Source organism: Acanthochromis polyacanthus, chromosome 23 (assembly GCF_021347895.1).
Source record: "Acanthochromis polyacanthus isolate Apoly-LR-REF ecotype Palm Island chromosome 23, KAUST_Apoly_ChrSc, whole genome shotgun sequence".
Lineage (NCBI taxonomy): Eukaryota > Metazoa > Chordata > Actinopteri > Pomacentridae > Acanthochromis > Acanthochromis polyacanthus.
This window is the reverse complement of record NC_067135.1, coordinates 24647598-24670654: the sequence shown is the minus strand read 5'-3', so window position 1 is coordinate 24670654 and position 23057 is coordinate 24647598. Positions and strand designations below refer to the sequence as shown.

General features: G+C 40.1%; 2 protein-coding genes and 2 long non-coding RNA genes across 9 annotated transcripts in view; 3 read left to right on the top strand and 1 right to left on the bottom strand.

The window, feature by feature from the left end:
• Positions 1–23057, top strand: part of LOC127532461 (uncharacterized) — a 295805-nt gene that overhangs the window by 117162 nt on the left and 155586 nt on the right. The gene's annotated exons all lie outside the window — the stretch shown is intronic.
• The window catches only part of LOC127532455 (NUT family member 1-like), a 113703-nt gene that overhangs the window by 19589 nt on the left and 71057 nt on the right, over positions 1–23057 (top strand). The window contains exons 1-3 of one of the 5 annotated variants that reach the window (XR_007939898.1): positions 1910–2028; positions 2600–2647; positions 3012–3647. The exons of 1 other annotated variant lie outside the window; for it this stretch is intronic. Coding sequence is in view for 1 of the 4 variants with exons in the window: in XM_051944178.1 (XP_051800138.1) it covers positions 2600–2647 (48 nt within the window). In the remaining 3 variants the exon portion in view is untranslated. Of the gene's footprint in view, positions 1–1909; positions 2029–2599; positions 2648–3011; positions 3648–23057 lie in introns of those variants that run through there. 3 more of the 5 variants (XR_007939897.1, XR_007939896.1, XM_051944178.1) reach the window with 3 other exon arrangements.
• Positions 9215–9750, top strand: LOC127532456 (ER membrane protein complex subunit 4-like). Its single transcript, XM_051944183.1, has 2 exons — positions 9215–9419; positions 9506–9750. The coding sequence occupies exons 1-2, from the start codon at positions 9230–9232 to the stop codon at positions 9733–9735; spliced, it is 420 nt and encodes a 139-aa protein (XP_051800143.1). The 5' UTR covers positions 9215–9229; the 3' UTR covers positions 9736–9750.
• The window catches only part of LOC127532468 (uncharacterized), a 64431-nt gene continuing 56150 nt past the window's right edge, over positions 14777–23057 (bottom strand). For both annotated transcript variants that reach the window (XR_007939912.1, XR_007939913.1), the window contains exon 2: positions 14777–15391. This is a non-coding gene — a long non-coding RNA (uncharacterized LOC127532468). The remainder of the gene's footprint in view (positions 15392–23057) is intronic.

Sequence of the window (23057 nt, the reverse complement as noted above, 5' to 3'; positions counted from 1 at the left end):
TTTGTTCCAGCTTGTGATCAGTCTTTTCCATCACCATGGAGGAATTCTGCTCCACTCTTCTCTGCAGAATAGTTTGAATTCAGTCACATTAGATGGTTTTAGATCATGAACTGTCCTTTTAAGGTCTTGTCACAGAATCTCAATTAGATCCAAGTCCAGACTTTGACTCCAGAACCTTCATTTAGTTCTTTTGAGCCACTCAAGAGGTGGACTTGCTGGTGGTCTTTGGGTCTTTGTCTTGCTGCATAAACCATTAGTGTTGAGCTTTAGGTCATGAACGGATGGTGGATATTCTCCAGGAGGATTTTCTGATAGAGAGCAGAATTCATGGCTCCATCAGTGATGACAAGTCGTCCAGGTCCTCCAACCATCACACTACCACCACCATGTTTCACTGCTGGTATCATGTTCTTCTTGTGGAATGCAGTATTAGCTTCACACCAGATGGAACAGACCCACGTCTTCCAGAAAGTTCCACCTTTGACTCATCAGTCCACAGGATCTTATCCTAAAGTCTTGGAGCTCATCCAGATATTTTTTGTAAATACCAGATGAACCTTTATGTTCTTTTTGGTCAGTAGTGGTTTGATCCTTCCAACTCTCCCATGGATCCATTTCTTCCAGAGTCTTCCTTATTGTGGAATCATGTAGACAGACCTTAACTGAGGCCAGTGAGGTCTGCAGATCTTTAGATGTTCCTCTGGGTTCTTCTGTGACCTCCTGGATTAGATGTCGACACTCTCAGAGAAATGTTGGTTGTTGGTCCACTGAATGTTCCTCATCTGTTCTTGAATCTCTTCAGAACGTGGCATCATGTGCTGCTTTTTCAGAGCCTTTATCTACTTCACAATGAAGACAGGTTCTATTTAGTGATGTTTAGGTTCAACAAGCCTGGCAGTAATCATATGTGAGTGTGGATGGAGAAACTGAACCCAACTGATGAATGAATTTGGTCATTTGGTAGATTGGTAGCTAAAGGGGGCAATTACTTTTTCACAATAGGGCAAGATGAAGTGGACAGTGGTTTTCCTTCAGTCCATGAAATCGTCATTTAAAAACTGCATTTTGTGCTTTGTTGGGTTATCTTTGTCTTAGATTAAAATTAGTTTGATGATCTGGAACATTTACGTGTGACAAATAAAATAGAACAAATTTGCAGGGGGGCAAATAGTTTCTCACAGCTCTGTATTGATTGTGTCTGACTTCTTCACAGGCTCTGGAGCACATCTCAACAATACAGCCAGCCGTTAAATCTAACACCAACATCTTGGAGGCAACAGATGACACAAGGTCAGAGGTCAAGAGTTGATCTAAAATGACAACTAAATGAGGATTTTGGCTCATAATTGATATCACAAACTTTGATGCTTCAACATCAGATTATCCAGCTTCAGTTTACAACTAAATACCTGCAAAACATCCACATTTAGTTGTGTTTTCAGACTCTTGATGGGAATGTTCACCCATTTTCCTCTGAAGAAGACTGGAGGAAGTTATTGTCATCTTTTTTTAAAACTCTCCATCTTCCTTTACAGGACACCCGCAGACTAATGTTATGCCTGTTGAGGTAAAACAACATAAAAAACGTAAAAACAAGAGAAGCAAAAAGGTTTCTCAAGGATCAGTGTTGGATGAAGACCAACTGGCTGAGAAGGCCTTGGAAGAGGTCATGACGATCATGGACTCCCTCTGTCCTGAGGTGCCCAGTTCTATGTTAACATGTAAAACACCAATATTATGTGTCTAATGTCACTCAGAAGGTGATTCCATCTGAAATCACCAACAACCTTGTGATAATTAACCTATAAATCCCTAAACAAACACCTAAGCTAACACTGGAATCATTAATCATTCTTTTAAATTTGTTCTGCAAAGCTAACGCAGTCAACTTCCTGTTTGCTCTTTACTCAGATCCAAGAAAATGTGGAAGCAAAAGAAACCGAGGAGTGTGGAGAGCCAGAGATAACAAACAAGTCGTTTCTGGAGTATATGGACGAGTTGTGCAGCGACGAAGACTTTGTCGAAAACGTACGTAAACCTAAAGCTAAAACTGGTTTTCAGAATAAAAATGGTAAACCTGTTCCGTTATGGTCGCTTTTATAGTCACGATGATGTGAATTTTTCCGTCTTCAGCTGGATTTAACCAACAGTTTAAGAGCATAATTACTCAAATACTGTAGTAAAGAAGAGCTTAAATGTCTCCAAAGATGATTTTGTTTTCTTTCTCTCTTTAACTTTAATATATTCTCTGTGTTTTTGTTTGGGTTGACTTCTAATTCTATTTTCTTTCTTCCTGTGTGATGTTGTCATTTTATGCCTCTGTATTTTTTTTTAATTCACTTCAGCATTTACTATAATTATTATTAACTAAAGCATGACAGGAAAATATACAAAAGTAGATCAGCAAAGAAAAACTTCTACTTGGCATTTATGCATTGAAAGTCAAATAATTTCAGGTTCTAAAGTATTTAAGGTACATTTACTCTCACTTTTACCTTTCTTTCCCTGTTCAGTTCTTTTTATCCAAGCTAATTGAAATATAAAAGTTCATTAAAGTACATTTGCAGCTTGTTTATTGTGTTCCGTCTATTTCCACCAGGTGGACTCATTCCTGAACATCGACTTCCTGGACTCCTTCGAACACGAGGTAGTAACAGGATAAGAGTTTTCTCACTGTTTTGTTGCTTTGCTGTGTTGTGGGAACTGCTCAGATCCTTTATTTTGGTAAAATTACAAATGCAATAACCCTCATTTCAAGCGGTTTAAAGTAAGAATTCGTACCGCCAATGATTCTGAAATCGTAAAATACGATTAGACGTGACAATGAAATATTCCACTTAAGATTAAAAGCAGAGTAACTGGTGCAGATGGTGATAATTAAATGGCTTTGTGAATTTACTGAGGATAGATCAGCTTCAGCTGCTTAATTCTTTTTAAAAGTCTGTGTTTCATGAGTTCCAGACTGTAAATTTCTACTAGTAGCACTTGTTTGTTCAATTGTGTTCTCTCAGGGGAGGCAAACACTGAATACAGAGAACCTGGAAGTTCTGAACCTGGAAACTAAAGCATCAGATTTAAGGTCAGAAAGTGGAAGCTTGAGTCCAATGAAGAGAAAGCGGCAGCAATGTGTGGCTTCAGAAGAGAGGCTAAATGAGCCATCGATGGACGAGGTGGGGACGGAAGATGATGCTTTCAGGTCAAGTCCGATGAAAAGGCACAAGGTGGAGAAGAAAAGAGAAGCTAAAGTTACCAAGAAACGAGACAAGGTGGAGAGATGTGGCTGTACTGGACGATAGTCCTCAAGGAGAAGTGAAACAGCGTAAAGAATTCATCGATTTTAGATCATCGGTGGACAAATGAGAGAAACAGCTGGTTGAAAAGTCGTAATCAAAAAAAGACCCAGCAAAACCCGCTTAAAATAATTCACAGTTTAATTATTAAACAATACTCACACAGTAATGTAAGAATTCACTTCCATACAATAAACGTCTACATTTACAGAGTGTTTGGTTTCTTTTTGCACTTATAAAAAACAGAACATGCTCAAACAAAAGGAGGTTTTATAAATAAGACACTTCATGGCTTCGAGTCCTTTGACAGCATCTGGATCAACATTTATTACGAGGAATTAAAAAAAGGCACAAAAGGTCCTCACACACACACACATGTTTGTACTTCTATCTTAGTGAGGACATCCATAGGTGTAATGCATTTCCTAGAGCCTTACCCTAACCATCACAACTGATTGCCTAAACTTAATCCTTACCCTAACCAAACCTCAATTCATACCTGTTCTCTAAAAACAAGTCTTCACCCTCAAACATGGCTGTTTCAAAGTGAGGACCGGCCAAAATGTCCTCACTTAGTAAAAATGTCCTCACTTTGATAGTTAAATGCAGAAAATGGTACTCATCATGTAGCAAGTACAAGAACACACACATGTTTGTTTTTCTATACCGGTGGGGACTTACCATTGACTCCCATTCATATCTAACTCCTAACCCTTACCATCACCATATCAATGCCTAACCCTAAACAAACGTTTTTGCACTTTCACATTTTTTTATTAACAACAATATGGCCAAGAAAACGGTGTTGCCACCCGTGGAGACCTCATTTTAGGTCCCCACCGTAAGACAAGTCCCCACCTTTATAGCAAATAGTCAGGTCAAAGTCCCCAGCGGGGGGGACACACACACACACACACACACACACACACACACACACACACACACACACACACACACACACACACACACACACACACACACACACACACACACACACACACACACACACACACACACACACACACACACACACACACACACACACACACACACACACACACACACACACACTCTTTCTGCTTCGAGGAAGTGAAGCAGAACCGAATCTGTCCTGGTTTTAACAACAGCTAGTTCAGTTGTTTGGCTAAAGTTTTTTTAATGTGCGTTTTAAGCTACATTGCAGCGCGTCGCAATAAAATAGACGTGAGCTTTACTTGATGCCAAGTCTGTTCATGGGGGAGTGGAGGTTCAACACCTTGGCCAGCTTTCACAAAACGTCTAAACTAGTCGTTGTTGAACTAAACAAGGACAAATTCAGCAGCTTATTTCTCACCTAAAATGCTTTCAGAAATACTTTTCACTGAACTGTTTTAGTAATTTGTTTGTGACCAATCAGCCATGTTGGTCCGACGCTTCAACCGGACTGAAGGTTTGTTTCAGCGCGAGAAAATACACCTCTGTGGACACGTACCATAAGAAGGACCATTTTTATCCCCAACATTATGGAAGAAGCTCCTCCTGACCGTTAGCTTCTCAGTTTGAAAAGCTTTTAAAGACACAGGAACATTTTTCTACACTTTCATGCTTGGCTATTGGTCTTTTTCAGGTTGCATAGTTTTTTGTCTGTATATCCAGAACATACAGAGGAACCAAAAGGACATTTCTCTCACAGCTTTGTAATGGTGCCATACAATTAAATTTAAATATGAATAGTGTTAAGTAAGATAAATAAGATATATAAAAATCAACCTGGGCGTCCAGATCCCATAAACAGGGACTATAGTCCCCAACACAGTGGCGTGGGTTCCGATTCCAGCTCACAGACCTTTGCTGCAGGTTTACCCTTTAACTGCCTCTTAGTGAGAAAATGTGTTGAAATGGGAAATTGAGTGAAGAACAGTTTTAATATGATTCCTCCAGCCTCCTTCAGGATGGTCTTAAATTCATCCAAATTTTCTACTTCACAAATCATGTTGACAGTCGATGAACGCACTTCATAGGAGAACGACATGAAGTTGGAGAATCAGACTTTCCTGTCTGATTCTCAACTAATCTATCTAATAAAGCCAACAAAGGCCAAAAAATAACTTAAAAAGAAATCATCCTATGACGTGGAGGTAGTGCAATATAGGACAGCTTATTCAGGTGATAGTAGTGCAGTATGGTTCAGTACGAGAAGATGGTTTGCAGATTATGACATAATGTAACTTTGTCTATTGAAAGATGCTACAGAAACAAAAGTTTATTATTATTATTGCGACTTGATATCAGTTTCCTTTTCCATCAGAAAATACTGACAACCCCCACGGTTCTTCTTTGTCACACTGTTTTATAAGCTTCATGAGTGTTTTTGGTGAAAATACAATTCTTAGCAAAATAAATTCCAGCGATCGATAAAAGAAATCAAGAGAATTAAAGGTCTGAGTTTTCACTTGAAGCCTCTGATCTGATGAACTCAAACACAAAATGATGATGTTTGTAAAAAGCTAAATGAAAAAACACTCAAACACCAAACGGGTCCACTCTTAAAACAAGGCCATGAGTCTAACCTTCTCTACTCTGAAGGGTCCACAAACTTCATCGTATCTTCACTGTTTGTTCCTCATTATAGAAGTGAATTTCTCCAGTAGGAGGCTACACTTCATCTGTCTTATCCACTTTATGATGGTTGCTCTGTCACCTTTTTAGCAATTAAAAAGCTAAAGTTCATTAATATTTGTTCTTTTTTGTGTGAATAATCTTCTCACATGTACCCCACTGTTCAAAAGTTTGGGGCCACTCAGGCAATTTCATTTTTCCATGAAAACTCACACTTGTATTCATGTGCTAGGGTTTTCACAAGGGTTTTTAATCATCAATGAGCTTTTCAGCACCATTAGCTAACACAATGTAGCATTAGAACACAGGAGTGATGGTTGCTGGAAATGTTCCTCTGTACCCCTATGGAGATATTCCATTAAAAATCAGCTATTTCCAGCTACAATAGTCATTTACCACATTAACAATGTCTACACTGGATTTATCATTCATTTAATGCTATCTTCATTGAAAAAAATGCATTTCTTTAAAAAAAAAATAGGACATTTCTGAGTGGCCCCAAATATTTGAATGGTAGTGTATACTCTGACCTTTTCCCAAAATGTTGTAATCCTTCTGCTCAGTGTTCTTTGAACTTTTCTGCATTTAGTGCATGTATCTGCTGTATTCTTACTGAACTGATGTAGTTTTGCAGGAGTTACATACAGTAAATTTGTGTTTGCCACTTATAATGAATGTGTTTTTATGTTCCTTCTGTGATTCTGTTCATTTATGATCCACAAACAATAATCTGGTTCTGAATGTGATTAAACCACCATCAGCATAGATGTCAGATCAGGTTATTCTAACAGTAAAATGTGTTCCTCAGCATTTTTCTGACCAGTTTTCCACCAGGAAGTAGTCGAGGTCATTCCTGGAGGAGGAACTTTGCGGTTGCACATGTACTGAGGTGTTACCCGGCACCACAAATCATTACATCGTACCAGACGTCCTGACACACTAACCTTCGGTGAGCTGGCCCTGGCTGGAGGCCTCGGCGTACAGCTGGGCCGTGTGGTGCTGAGGGACGCCCAGCAGCGCCCCCATGAGGTGGGACAGCTCCTCTGCACTCAGGCTGCCTCGAGCCTCCCTGTCGAACAGCTGGGAGACAAAGATAGAGAGATCAGAAACAGCAGGAGTCTAAAGCAGGAAAAACCACTAAAAACTGAAGAACATTCTGCATAGATTTCCTAAAAATGTGTTTTAACTTTAAGATCGTGTCTCCTGCTTCTCTAACTTTACTTCTAGGGATGGCAGATTAGCTCAGGCTGTAAAATCTGCAGTGCGTCAGTACAAATAAACAACAAATCAAGTGTGAAGAAGCATTTACTGAAGATAAACAACAACCACATAAAACATTACTCAGTTAATCAAGAAAACAACTAGCAGATTGTTTGATGGTGAAAGTGATTGTTGATGACATCTGACCCAATAATCTTTTTTTTTTTTAGGATGAAAGCGTGGACCTCAGACAGATCTACTTGAGTGTTTCCGCCCTGACCGGATTCGTTAGCTTCAAATCCCTCCTTCATTCTGCTTTTACTGTAAGTCCTGTGGTTGTTGTTCATCTTCAGTAAATGCTTCTTCACACTTGATTTGTTGTTTATTTGTACTGACGCACTGCAGATTTTACAGCCTGAGCTAATCCATCCCTAGAAGGTAAAGTTAGAGAAGCAGAAGACACGAAAATGCCCATCATGACTTCCTGGAGCCCAAAAAGACACCATTAAAAAGATCGTCTTTAGTCCAAGCAACACAAAACCAGCAGGCACATTTACGTTGCTGATATTGTACCTTTGACCTGCTACTAAATCCAACCCATGCAGCTCTGACAGCTTCTCATTTTAAAGTCACCAGATCTGACTGTTCCTCTGGCGAAAAGTAAATATTTGACTTCTATAATATATTAACAGTGGGAATATATAACCTCCGTATCAAAGCCATAAAAGACAACAGTTCTTCGCTGCGCCCGTTAGCGCAAACAAAAAAAAGCAGTTAATCTTTGAGACGCACACAGAACAGCGACTGTACCTTTGAGTAGAGGCCACAGATCTGGACAGCCGTCTGTTTGTCCGGCAGCGTGAGAATAGATCTGAGCTCCTCAGCGCTCGTCTTTGAGCCTGGAGCTCCGGACCGACACCTGTCAATCATTGTGTCCAGCGCCGCCTCGATTTGGGGAGCGGTGATGCTGACAGTGAAAAACAACAAAGTCAAAAAGAATAATTTGATTGGCATGTTCATGATCATACAGTGCTGTGAAAAAGTATCTGCCCCCTGATGTTTTTGAGCCACTCAAAGTTCAACACTAATGCAAGACAAAGACTGCAGAAACCATTAGCGTTGAGCTTTAGGTCATGAACTGATGGTGGATGTTCTCCAGGAGGATTTTCTGATAGAGAGCAGAATTCATGGCTCCATCAGTGATGACAAGTCATCCAAGTCCTCCAACCATCACACTACCACCACCATGTTTCACTGCTGGTATCATGTTCTTCTTGTGGAATGCAGTATTAGCTTCACACCAGATGGAACAGACCCATGTCTTCCAGAAAGTTCCACCTTTGACTCATCAGTCCACAGGATGTTATCCTAAAGTCTTGGAGCTCATCCAGATATTTTTTGTAAATACCATAACAACTTATGTTCTTTTTGTTCAGTAGGCCAGTGAGGTCTACAGATCTTTAGATGTTCCTCTGGGTTCTTCTGTGACCTCCTGAATTAGATGTTGATGCTCTTGGAGAAATGTTGGTGGTTGGTCCACTCCTGGGAAGGTTCTCCACTGTTCCATGTTTCTCCATTTGTGGATAATGTCTCTCACTGTGGTTCTCTGGAGTCCCAGAGCCTCAGCAATGGCTTTGAAACCCTCCAGACTGATGAATGTCAATGACTTTGTTCCTCATTTGTTCTTGAATCTCTTCAGAACGTGGCATCATGTGCTGCTTTTTCAGAGCCTTTATCTACTTCACAATGAAGACAGGTTCTATTTAGTGATGTCTAGGTTCAACAAGCCTGGCAGTAATCATATGTGAGTGTGGATGGAGAAACTGAACCCACCTGATGAATGAATTTGGTCATTTGGTAGATAAGGGGGCAGATACTTTTCCACATCGGACAAGATGGACTGAACAATAAATGAAATCATCTAAAAAGTGCATTTTGTGTTTTCTTGGGTTATCTTTGTCTCATAATGAAATTAATTTGATGATCTGGAACATTTAAATGTGACAAATGTGTAAAAACAGAAGCTTTCTGTAGAGGAACATCACAGATCTTCAATGAGGACATTTCTTTTGTTTATAATTCCCCAAAAACCGATCCGTACTGAGTGTAGATGTGAGAGAAGATAAATTTAAAATCTTGGAATGACCCCGAGTCTCCTTGGTCCTCCTGTTGAGCAGCGCTGCTGGGATGTGGCCCTGGGGCCCCTGAAGCAGATCCCCATGAACCTGTTCATCATGTACATGTCGGGCAACACCATCTCCATCTTCCCCATCATGATGGTCTGCATGATGGCCTGGAGGCCCATCCAGGCTCTCATGTCCATGTCTGCCAGTGAGTCTGCAGCTTCTTTCTGGCTTTCTAGAGTCTGTTTCAGTCTCCTGCTGTTCCCTTCACGTCTTTGTTCTGCTGCTTCTCAGCCTTCAAGCTGTTGGAGAGCTCCAGTCAGCAGTGGCTGCAGGGCCTGGTCTACCTGGTGGGGAACCTCCTGGGCTCAGCGTTGGCCATCTACAAATGTCAGTCAATGGGGCTGCTCCCGACACACTCGTCTGATTGGCTGGCTTTCATAGACCCGCCTCAGGTACAGCAGACTTTCAGAAACTATAAAAATGACACTTTTAAAATACTTGTTCTATTTACTTGTATATAAATTTAATACTTTTTGTACAGCTGTGTGTTGTTTTGTTATACTATGTTGTTTTTGGAAGTGCCAACAAAGTTTTATTGCAGAAATGCATTGACAGTAAATATCCTTGAAATGAACGGAGAAATGTTGAACTCTGGCTCCCAGGTGCAGAGATTTAATCATGATGGCAGGTTTTCATGAAACAAACCGATCCATGTTTTATCATTATTTATCCCAGTGTTTTGGTTACTTTTCACTATTTCACCCTCAATCATTTTCATTTTTGGGCTGTAATTCTTCCCCTAAACTTCTGTTTTATCTGAAAAACTTTCACCCCTGAAACCAGATTTAACTCCACCTTACTGCAAAATACAGACGCAGACTTGGTGAGCGTTGTGTTAACTCGGTCAGTGAGGCCCTAAAAGTAACGGATTTTCATTTATTTAAGTCAAAATTCCCCATTTCACACTTTTATCAATGACTGAAAAATAACATTATTTGATTTTTATCACAGAATCCCGTTTGTGTGCATTTTAATTACTCCTTAAAGAATCCAGTTTTTCACATTTTTCCAGTTTTTGACACCTCTCTCGTGTAACAAAGCTTTAACCTGCTGTAGTACTCTGTTTAGCTCAGTAGAGGGCAGAATAGGCTCGTTTTATCTAGAGTGCCTATATAATGAGAGTGGCGACAACTGGGGATTTGAAGCCATTTTGTTTCCATTCACTCAATATGGGACGCGCAGCGCGAGGTGCACATTCACGAAAACTATGGATTGTTTACCGATTTCAAGACATGTTTTGGACAAAATAATTTACTGGATTGTTTTGTCTGGATGTCCAAGGTTGGATCATGGCCGTTTTTAGTGGAATATTTTCATCTGTGACTAGTTTTGAGCCTTCAAAGGTGAGTTGTGCTGTTTACGTTATTTGCTGTTTGTTGGACAAATGTGTTTATATTACCCGCTGTGGTAATCACCTCTGAAAGTGGGTTGTTCCGGCGGATTCATGAGACTCTAAGCTTTCCATGGGTGTATAATGTTTCTATCATCGAGTTTTCAGCTTCGGTCAATTTAGTAAAATACGTTTTCCCGTCCGCCTGTACGGTGCTGCAGCTGTTAGCATATGGCTAACAGCATCCTCATGCTAACGGCGGCTAACAGCCCAGAAACAGGTGAACAACACGGAGCCTGTTCGGGTCATATGAGGCTGATAAGTGACTGTAGGTTGGACGGAAAACAGAAAATAGGGAACAGAAAACTGTCAGCTGTTTGTTGAATTGGAAATCATGTGAATGAACAGGGAGGCTGTTGTCGAAGCTCAGATGGGCCGCTGAAGTTTAACGGGTTACCCCGTTAAACTTCAGCGGCCCGTATTTCATGCATCTCCAGGCATGAAAATGGTCAAAGTCAAAATAACCACAACTGCCTAAAATCCCATCAAACTTTTCTGTCATTCACCCATACATCATAACATGAAAGTACATACATGGGACTAACCTGGCACAAAAATCATGATGAAGTCGGTTTCCATCACACTCTCCGGACTTCATTTTCCCACAGTTTCATTCTTTCACTATTCCTGGGAAATCTAAACATGTGTAATCTCTTCTCTGATCGATTTGTGCACCCAAAGGCACAACAGCCCGTCATTTTTCAGGTATTTATGAAACCAAAAAAGACCTAGAATTACTCTCTGCGTTGTCAACAACGTTAACAGGCATAACCGGCGTTCATGAATTGGAAACAAAATGGCTCCTATAGATCACGTGACCAAAATTTTTTGGACCAGTCATGTCGCCACTCTCATTATATAGGCACTCTAGTTTTATCTAGAGTGCCTATATAACAAAACGTGTTCCGACTGCCCACGCTTTCAGTACAACAGATGACCTCAGCAAAAACAAGGTGTCACAGTCCTTTAACAGGTCAACATGGGCCTACCTTATTTGAAAAGAAGCTCACATCGACGGCCGAAGTGATCCCAGTCTCTTAACTTCTAGCTTTTCCTCCAAAGACATTGAGGAAAATGGACATGAAAGCAAATAATCCACCTCGTTCATGCTAACGCCCCCCATAACTTAACCTTTTCTCACTGAGTCAAAATGTCACACTCCTCTGGTGCCAGCCCCTCTGATCTGGCTAATGGAGCTCAGCTGAGGAAGCACAGCCGAACTCCATTAACAATCACTGCAGTATTTGAGCCGGCCTCTCTGCACAACTCACTGCTGGGTCATTGCTCCATGCTCCTTGTTCATCTGCCAGACCACGATGCACTCCGCCAAACCCTGTACAGCACTCTCCGTTTCCTGCATACTGTTTACTGGACTCATTTTCCCCTTGGACTGTTACCTGTTTTCCTGCCCTCATCTTGTTTCTCCCTCGGCTCAGCCTGTTCAGCCCATCTTGCCGCCCGTCAGACTATGGACAATTCTTTGCACCTCCTGTGAGTTTCTCTCCCTGTATTTTAGTTTAATTTTGATTATTAGTTTTTTTGGCCTTCTGGTCCACCCTTGGTTAGCTTAGTTTATGTTCTTTTCCCCATGGCTTCCTCCTGTCACAGTTATTAAGAGTTTTCTGTTAATTTAATCCTGGTTTCATTAAATCATTATTCATTTCATCCACCCGTCTACGCCTGCCGCTTGGGTTCTTCTCAGTTGTATGACACAAAGGCCTGTGGGCTGCCTGAAGTTAGCCCAAATGATCAGTAAATCAAGGGGGCGGGACATGACACCTGTCAATCACTTACAAGAATGAAATGAATGAAAGCACCGCTGTGTTAACTTGCTGCTATTGGTCAAAAGTCAGTGGCCTGTGGGCTGCCTGAAGTTAGCCCAAATGATCAGTAAATCACGGGGGCGGGACATGATACCTGTCAATCACTTACAAGAATGAAATGAATGAAAGCGGACTGTATCTGCTGGGGCTGTAAAAAAAATGAGCCCACTTAGAGGTATTCTATGTTTTTCTTTTGATTGATTGGTGCTGTTGCTATCTTTGTTTTCACCTAAACTTAAAACAATCTGTTGTAAGTTATTTGAAAAATAATTTTCTCATCTTTTGTGTTGGCCTGGGAGGGCTTAGCCCATTTATACCAGCCATCCCTGTATGTATACATATATATATATATATATATATAAAATTGGCTTAGACCAGAATTGTGGGATGTTTGTTTTTGTTGGTTCTAAATTTGAGTTCAGAGTTCCTTGTCAGTGAGTGGAATGTCTTTAAAGTTGTCATGCAGGTTCCTGAGCTCCCCAGGAATCAGTCAGAATGTGTACTAGTGGCCATTTGGTCCCTTTGTTGGCCAGATAGTGAGTGGCGGTTTAGACCAGCTTAGTTTTCATCCTGGAGTGGAGGTCTGTGTGGGGAAGTCCTGTATCGCCTGGTCTCATGCTCTCCTGCTGATTTCATACCTTGCACTCTTGTATCAGATGTGGAAAGCGTCTTGCTTGCAGTGTCCTGGTGTCTCAGCTCCACTGATCAAAGCAAGCCTCGTCTCCACTGTGGCTGTGAAGGTGTTAAATCTGTTCTCGTCCTGCTCCACTGTGTAATAATGGCTGGTGGATCCTACAATTATCAGTTATTTTTCAGATGTAACTCCTCCATAACTGGAGACTATTAGATCTACTGGTTCTAATCAGAATCACTTTATTCATCCCTGAAGGGAAATTCAGTTGTCAAGGTTCTTATCTGTTTAATTTTGAATTGAATAGCCTGACTGCTGATGGCAAGAAAGATTTCCTAAATCTTTCGGTCTTGCAGCGCAGGGATAGGAGCCGTCCACTGATGTTTCGTTGTTCATTGAGGCAGATGTGAAGTGGATGATCCATGTTTGTCAGAATGGCCTCCATCTTGCTCAGTGCCCGTCTCTCCACCTCATCCTCCAATGTGTTCAATCTGATTCCAGCCACAGAGCAGCTTTTTTTAATCAGTTTATTCAGACGCCTTGCATCCTTCTGTTTTATACTGCCTCCCCAGCTGACTGCAGCATAAAACAGGACACTTGCTACCACAGATTGATAAAACATCTGCAGCATCTTTCTGCAGATGTCTAGTGATCGAAGTCTTCTGAGGCAATAAAGTCGGCTCTGGCCCTTTTTGTAGATGAGGTCTACGTTTGTAGACCAGTCCAACTTATTATCAAGGTGGACACCGAAATATTTATATGATGTCACCACCTCGAAGTGTTGACTGGCTGAAGAGGGGGTTTGGATCTGCGGAAATCTATGATCATTTCCTTTGTCTTAGAGGTGTTGAGTAGCAGGCAGTTTTTGTGACTCCAGTCACTGAAGGCACTTATCAGATCACTGTATCCAGCTTCATGTCCATTTCTGATACATGCCACGGTAGCAGTGTCATCAGAATATTTCTGAATGTGGCAGGAATCAGTGCTGTATTTGAAGTCAGATGTATACAGAGTGAACAGGAATGGAGCCAGGACTGTTCCTTGTGGAGCCCCAGTACTACTCATTAATGTCCCAGAAACACAGTTCCCCAGCCTGACAAACTGTGGCTTCCTGTCTGTGATCCATGAAACACAGGAAGGATCCACTCCCATCTCTGTGAGCTTGTCTTTGAGGATGGTGGGTTGGATGGAGTTGAATGCATTTGAAAGAAATGCTGCAAATCAAAGTCATATTTAGAAATAACAGTGAAAATGTCAGACTTTTATCTTTAATAGTTACTGAAATATTGATGTTCAAACAGCCTCAAATCTTATTGTGTGAAAAAACCTGCTGCAGCCTTCTGATTTTTAAAAATCTCAGGAAGTTTTTCATGAATCTAAGATTTTAAAGATGTATTTTTAAATATCCAGAGTTTATAATAAAAATCTAAATCAGAGATGGAGGAGAAGAAGCCTCTGATGATTTGAGATGGAATAAACTGAAATTAAACAAACAAAAATGAAGAACAGAATAATTAAAATAAAAATAAAGTTAATTGGTCACATCATCAGAGTGTAAAATGTTTGTACAGTTAATTTATCAGCTGAAGAATAGTGTTGGCTTTAAAACCTGAAAAACACGGAGACAGCACAAGGAAGGAGAGACAGGACTCGAGCTCTTGTATTTTACTTGCCGCAAGAGGAGAGAGAGACGGGCTGTAGCATCAGCCACCCAACTCCAAAGAGCCTGTGTCTCCACTGCGTCTTTTTATTTGCTTCAGACAGGAATGTAACACAGAGAATGGTACCATGACTCAGCATGAGATGACAATGGAAAAACCTTCTTCACAAGCAGTAAGATATTAACAGAAAGACCTTCAGAGGCAGACATGTGGTATTTGTGTGTACTTTCTTTATCTTCATCACCTAGAAGGCCTAGTTCTGGTCACCTCTCGGTATGTGCTGTGTTTACATGTTTCTTCCATAAAGCACACGTAGAATCATGGTTTAAAATATATACAGAGTCATGGTTCAAAAGGCACACATGTTTCACAGTCACTCAATGATAAATTAATGATCATCTAAAAGCAAGTATTCTATTCTAAGTATCCTAAGTATATTTCTTCTAACATAAATACTATAAATATTTTAAACATAATTCTTCTGACAAATAGCAATGTGTTCGTGTCCAAAACACAATATTTAAGCTCCTCGTCAGTCTTTCTGTAACAAACTCATCAATCTTGTTTTGCCGTCAGTGTGTTCCTGCATTTATATCTTCAAGTTCAATGCATCTGCAAATAGAATGAAGGAGAACACATCAAACATAAAACAGAAAAACCAAAAGCAGTTCTTTGTATATTCTCCTTCAAAATGAAATGCAGCTTCTGCAGAGCTGAATCTGAGCTGAAACAACAATGTTGTAGAAAATAAGTGGTGGAAATGTTCCTGAAACATCCCAGAATACTGACTTGATGACAACAGTTTTCTCCTTTAACATGTTCCCTCATATACTGTAGTTCACACAGAGCAGCACACAAGTTTAACACACATTTACTTTTGTTCTTTCTTCACTGCTTGATGTTCTTGTGTTGTTTTCTTGTTGATCTGAGAAATGAGTTTAGAAGTCAACAGAACATGTTTTACCTTTTATCTGAACAGAGCAACTGCTGCTGCAACCAAAACAGCTCCAACCGATGAACCTCTCTTTCTTCCTCCATTGACTGAATTCCCTGAAATATAAAAAGATTCAGTTCATTTTCTGTCTCTGGAAGCTTCATGATGGAGTTTTGTGATCTTTGATGTTTGCAGGTCAAACACATCTTCCAGATAATCAGAGGAACTTTTGCTGTTTTACCTCCACTGATCTTCACAGAGGTGTCTCTTATCAGCGTCTCCTCAGCATTACTGAGGTGACAGGTGTAGATTCCCTCCTGCTCTGAAGATAAGTCCTGCAGTGTGATGTCTCCTGACTCTGACACATCCTTCACCTGCTGCCTCCACTCCTCTGAGACTGTGGAGCTGCCATCAGTCCTGCTCTGCTTCACCATCATCTGACTGTGGTTGAATCTCCAAAGCAGGTGAGAGAAGGAAAAGTTGGAGGCAGCGCAGGTGATGATTGTTTCACTTGTTGATCCACTGATAGGAGCTGAAATGATGGAAGAGAAAAAGACAAGAATGAAGCAAGTCAATAATGTGTGAGTGGATTGTTGAGATGAGATGTTTTCCTCACTGAGTTTCCTCCAAGCAGCTCTCCTCCTGTTTGTTGGAGTTCTGACGGTGCAGCTGTAGACCAGATGAGTACGACTGTGTGAGAGGATCAGAGAACTACTGATGCTGTAAAGCTGCTCTTCATTCTGCTGGACTGTGGTTGTGTTGTGGAGGTTGATGTTGGATGGAGGTGTGGTGGACCAGGTGAGCTCAGGTTGAGGGTAGATCCCCTCTGAGCTGCAGGTCATCCTGTTTTCTACCTGCTGGATGTTGATTTTGTGGACTGGAGCTGGAAAAAATACATAATTTTGATGCACAGAGAGTGAATATTAGTTTCACATTATGCTTTATTTGAGGTTGAATTTAATAAACAGATTTTCTACATCTTTCTCCAAATAGCACTGTTACTAATATTACTACTGATAATTCAAATCTAGAGTATGGAGTCAAACCAAAGAGCTTCATCATTCTGTTGATCTGCTGCCACCAGGACAAACTGAAGAACTGCAGCTCTGCACAGTTCTGATACTGAAAGCACTGAACATGAAGAAAACACTAAATCATTGATGGTTTTCTATGTTTTTCTCCTACCATGAACTTTTAGGTTGATAAATGACTCCTTGTTTCTGTTGATGGTGCTGATGAAACACTGATATCTTCCTTCATCCTGAACCTTCACTCCTGTCAGCTGCAGTGAGGCGTTTCCTCTGGAGATCTGGTCCTTGAACAGTGATGTCCTGTTTCTGAACATCTGGTGCTGATGTCCAAGGTCATCTTGGTTGTTGTAGTATGAATGGACACGGAGGTGTTCTTTTGTCAAATGAATCCAGTGGATGACAACATGATCAGCGACCTGGAAGCTGCACGGTAAGATGCATCTCTCCATAAAAACACAGGACACCTCAGTATCTGCAACATCAGGTAAAGACCCTGTTAGTGAGAGACTCAGACCTGCATCAGAAACACTCTTAGATTTAGTTGTTGAGCAGCGTTTGTTCCATCTGTTAGTGAGAAATAATAATTTCAACTAAACAGTGCTATATTGTGTGTCGTTATTTAATCTGTTCAATGTTTTATCAGAATTAAAAGCCCCCCTTTGATCAGGTATTCAGTAAATTTAAGAACATCGTGCTGATAAATCCTCTTTCATCCTTGGATGAATCAAAACCCTAATTTCTGTCCAAATATGAACAACCTGCTGGATGTCATAGTGTGAGTGTTAAATGTAAATAAAATTTTATTTGTCAGAAACCGTTCTGATGTCTTCAGCTGTTAAACACAGTTATCTTTAGACCACTGAAGTGAGAAAAACAAAGTATTTTTTGACTCGTAAACCTTCATGTGGTAAACACGTTTCTTTTTGCTGGAAACTGTTAATATTTTGTGTTAGTGAACCACAGGGACATTTCCTCTTGTTCTCATTTTACTTAGCGAGACAAGAACAGTTTCTCTACAGTTCTTCAGACCAACTCAGAGCTCAACTGTTTAAAACTGAGACTACAACAAGGAAACCTCAGTTAATTCAATCTAATCTGTTTATCAGCAATAAATAAATGGATTCCTGAGGACCAAATCTGATCCTTCAATACATATATCTGACCCACAAAGAAATGTCATTTTTTAAAATACTTACCAGCAAATACACTAATAAACGATCCAAAAATAACTAAATGTATCCATCTGTCACAGCTCACCCTTTTTAAAACCACATTACAGATTCCAGGTTTGACATTTTAACTTCTGTGATAATGACAACAGTTTGAGAGTTTTTGTTTTGTGGAGAAATTTTGTGAAATAAGAGACAGAAGAAACATTTACTGTAAAACACAAAGTGATTAATCGAAACTAACATTAAAAAAACTTCTGAAGTGAAGAGAAAGTTTGCACTCACCTCCTCTGGAAACAGTCAGAATCCACAGAAACATCATCAGAAACATAGAAACCTTCATCCTGATTATTTTTATGTTTCAGAGCAGATCTTGATGGTAAAGACTGAACTTCAGAGTCCTGCTGTCAACATGTTCCTCAGAAAGTTTCCAGTTACAAAGTGAGAATACAACTAGAGAACGGGAAACAGGGACTGAACCTCTATAACCTATGAGGAGTAGTTTCAAAGGCACACTTCGTTGTTTCTGTTCGGTCAAACTTCCCCACCAATTTGGCACATTGGTTTGTTCGTTGACGCATCAATCAGCTGCAGTCAAAAAACTGTCATCTCATGATTTTCTGTTCTGCATTCATCCACATTTTAACCACGAGACTTTGCAGTCTGTCGTTTTGAAGAAAACACATGATTGAATGACAAAGTTTATGGCTGCTGAGCTCAGATGATGATTTCTGTTTGTGAAGATAATAATTTTATGAGTAATCCACCATCTAAATGTAACATGAGATCAAGTCTGATCACATGGAAACCTCAGACTTCAACATCAGAGGTCTGAGTTCTACACTAAGAAGCAGCTTCAACATATCAGGAGATCTTTTCATGATCTGGCTTCACTGAACCCAACAGCTGCAGTCAGAATAAACAGTCTAATGAAGCTGGTTCTCAACTCACTGACTTTAATGGAGTTTCAGCCTCATGTGAGCTGGTTCACATTAAAGAGACTGAGTTAGTAACAGATGATCAACACAGTAAACTCTAACATTAGACAAATATGAGAATTTTGAAGACTAATGCAGAAAGGGAGAAAAAACTGGTAAATATCTGACCTCTCCAAGTTCATGACAGGAATAAAAACTTCTACCTGTATCCTGGACTCCATCTCCTCTGAGTTTGTTCTGACCTGCTTTCCTGCACTTTCCAGACTCCTCACCACAACTCTAAATCATCTACTGGCTTTGTCCTACTTAGTTTCAAACTTGCTGCTGTCACCTCCATTCTTTAAACACCTCGACTAAATCCTGACGTCTCAAACAACTACAGACTGATCTCCAATCTCCCCTTTTTGTCTAAAATACTTAAACGTGCATCATAACTCAAAGTTCACCTCTCTGTCAACAACCTGTATGATTCTTTATAATTCCTCCTCAAAGTTACTAACAACCTTCTGACGTTGGCAACTTAAACATCTTCCTTCAATGCAGTCAAACATCCCATCCTTCTCCTGGAAACAACTGTCAACATTAGCATTGCTGGTTCCTGCCCTACCTTTCTGACAGACACCAGTTCATCAACAAATCCTCCAGTGCTGGACTCTCCCAAGGTGTTCTCCAAGGTTCTGTTGTGGGCCTCCTCCTCTTCATCCTCTACATGCTTCTTTTGACCACTTTATCCACCTTCATGGACTCCAGTTTTACTGATGATGTCCAGCTCTACATCTCCACCACAACAATCACCACTGTCACCCATTCAACCCACCAACTGCATCACAGAAATAAAGTCAACGACCTTCCTCAAACTGAACTGTGACGAATCAGAAATCGTTCAATTCAGTTAGGTTGAAACGCCAAACCAGACGGTTCGTAGATGTCCAGAGATCTCTGATAGAATGACGGTGGAACAGGCAGCAGAAGACGACAGGATTATCAGAGCTAAGATGAGAACGTTGCTGGGGATCCTGTTGAGGCATAAAAACCAGACTGACGATCTGGTAGAGACTGAGGTCTGAGCCAGTTTCACTGAGAGGAGATTAGAAGCAGGTGAGCTCAGGTATCTTGACTTGGTGTTGATTTGAGAACTGTTCAAACACATTCAGCACTAGGATTTTTTTTATGCCTTGTAAAGTAGTTTTGAGTGTCTTGAAAAGTGCTGTCAGCATTATTTAGTATTATTACTTCATAATATAATGACAGTGTGAACCAACATTGAACTTCTTTATAGACTGTTAGAAAGTCTGACATAAAAACTGTACAGCTCACAAAATGTCAGAAATATTGTCTGTTAGTCTTTTTATAAAAACTAATTCAAGGACTGCTCTAGATCTGTTTCATTTCAGTTTCTGTCCACAGACCAAACCTGCATCTGCTGCCTTTATGGGTGACAGACAATAGAGTTACAGGTATGGAAATAAAGAGATTACATCTCTGTATGATAATGAACAAAAGAGATTACATCTCTCCTCTAGTGCATGACGCATAAGGACGCTGGGTGTTACCTGATCTATGATGTATCAGATGACAGACAAGTAAAGGCAGGTAGACAGTTGCCTCTGTGTTTCTGAAAAACAAACTTCCCCTGCTTGTTCTCACAGATCTTTTCTCAGAGTTTTCATCAGGACAACTGAACGTCTCACTACGACAGAATCTAAAGTTCATTTTTTGCTGTAACATGAATCAGGACTGTGATCAGGATGAAGGTTTCTGTGTTTTTGCTGATTTTTCTGTGGATTCTCTCTGTTTCCAGAGGAGGTGAGTAAACGCACTAACATGAATGTAAAAGCTTTGCTCAGTTTAAATTTTACCTTTACCTTCATGCATTGTATTGTAGTAAAGAAATATGATCTGTTTTTACAATAAGTGTCTCATAGATCTCTTATTTCACAAATCTGTCTCCTTTACTAAACCAGTGTGTCTCAATCAAAATGTTATCACGTTTAGATGTCAAAACCACACACACAACAGCAGTGACTTCATTAGTTATTTATCTTCAGAACAGACACACATTCAGTCAGATGTCAGAAAACCTGCTGTACCTTTCTCTATATCACACAGGTGTGCTGTAACAGATGTGTGGCTTTATTTGGTAGTAAGTATAAAAGGAAAAAAAGTCAGTTTTGTTTGTGGGTCAGATATTGGTGTTGAAGAGTCAGATTTGGTTGAACAGTGCTTGAACGGCAACCTTTTAACTGTCTTCAGACACCGCAAGACGGAAGCAGTCGCGTCGATCTCTCAAACTTCCACCGACAACGTCAAATATTCCAACTTTTAAGTACGTTAAAGCATCAGCTAGCTGAGCTATCCTCACACACATAGTTTGGAAGCTAACTGTTTGTTTTGCTAACAAGCCACTTGGCAAGCCAGGCAAAGAATGAGGAAACACTCAGCAAACAGGAGAATGACTGTTGAAGAAACAGAACAGCTGTGTGGACGTTGGTGGAGGGCTGAGGCAGAACATCATTTATTTACTGCTGTGAAACAAACAGAATAGATGAAATTAACTGATATTTCCCTTTTCCAGTCTCAGTTTTAAACAGTTGAGCTCTGAGTTGGTCTCCCATGGATCACAGACTGATTCTCTGTTGCTTCCTTGTACAAAGAGAGCAGGAGGGAACAGAGTTGAATTTATTTACATACAAAATCGAAACCTAAAGGTAGGTTGGAAATAGACAAGAATCAACTTGTTTCCCGTCTGGTAGAGGACAGAGACATGACAGATAGAAATTCCCAGCAGCTGGTTGAGATAAAATCACTGAACAAAAGAGGAGTTGAGGATATCTAGAGGTGGAAAACAAACACGGAAAAGAAAAACGAAACAAATGACAATGTTTTTCTTCATCAGACACATAATAATGTTTGAATTAGGATAGATCTCTTAAATCTGCAGACTTTTAAAAGATGAACCTGATTATATTTAATATTTTTCCTGCTGTCAACAAATCAAATGGAAAAACCAACATTTAGTCAATCAGATAAAACTCCTTATCATCTTTATTTACATTCTGGTTGTTGTTTATCTTTATGTTCAATGAAACTCATTAAAATAAAAGCATAAAGTCCTACTTGTACATATCTGATTTTCAGTCGGTGTAAACTGCTGCAGCAAAACATTAGAAATAAATATTTGTAGCAAGACTGCAAAGGCCCTGGAATTCCTGAGCTGATCAAAACTCAGATAAGCTGTCTCTCTTCAGCACTGACCAACACCCATCTCTATAGGAGGATTGAGACATTTGTATTTCTGTAGGTTTTCATTCACAGAAGGATGGAACTCCTGTGAACATTTAAACCCCTGGAATAACTTCTTCTTTTTAAAAGACAATGACTTTCAATTATAGACTATGGATGTTTGTTTAATGAACTTTCATGCTAAAATCCCTTTTCAGCTTCAGGAGACCCTCAGCCGGAGATGTCTCTGCATTCCACAGATCAGATAACAAGTCGTAAAACTTTATGGCAGAAGGCTGGAGTCACCCTCTCTCTCTCTTTGACTGAAACAAAGAGACTGGAACTGAACTTACAAAACCTTGCCAAATTAATATTTCTGGAATGTATTTTGTGTTTACAGAATTACCAACGTCAATGGAAATCATTCATCATTAACATATCCGAAAATCAAGATTCTATCTTTCACAGAAGCTGATTTATTAATTTGTGATGTTTAATCTGATTCCTTCTTTATTACTCCATTTAGGTTGAATGATGACCATTGTATTTACCTGTTACCAAATCTCTGACTTGTTGTTATATTCTCACTGTGATACATATTTTTAATGTCATAAACATAAACATATAGTTATGAATGAAATGATTCACATAATATGAACATATGTATTAATCTACACATTTCACTTTCACACAACTGAATATGGTGGGATAGACAGATCGTGTTTTGCGCGTTTAATATCATATTTTAATCCATTCTGGATTCCTCTTTCTTCTCTACTTTGTGAGAACAAAGAGATTCCAAATTCCACCAGACTCGCGCCTAAAAGTTCTCTCTCTCCGCCCAGGTCCTCCCCTTAGCTGGACCCACAGATAAAGTCAGCCGTAGCCCACATCAGCACTCTCTTACTCTTTATACTACCTGGGGAATCCATGACAGAGATTCCCATTATTTTCTTACCTAAAGCGCGTTTTTCCTATTTTCGA

Excerpts from the sequence above, each read along its gene's own strand:
- LOC127532456 (XM_051944183.1), top strand. The coding sequence starts at position 9,230 with ATGACCCCGAGTCTCCTTGGTCCTCCTGTTGAGCAGCGCTGCTGGGAT. Across the intron at positions 9,420-9,505 it reads TCTCATGTCCATGTCTGCCA|CCTTCAAGCTGTTGGAGAGC; the intron begins GTGAGTCTGCAG and ends GCTGCTTCTCAG.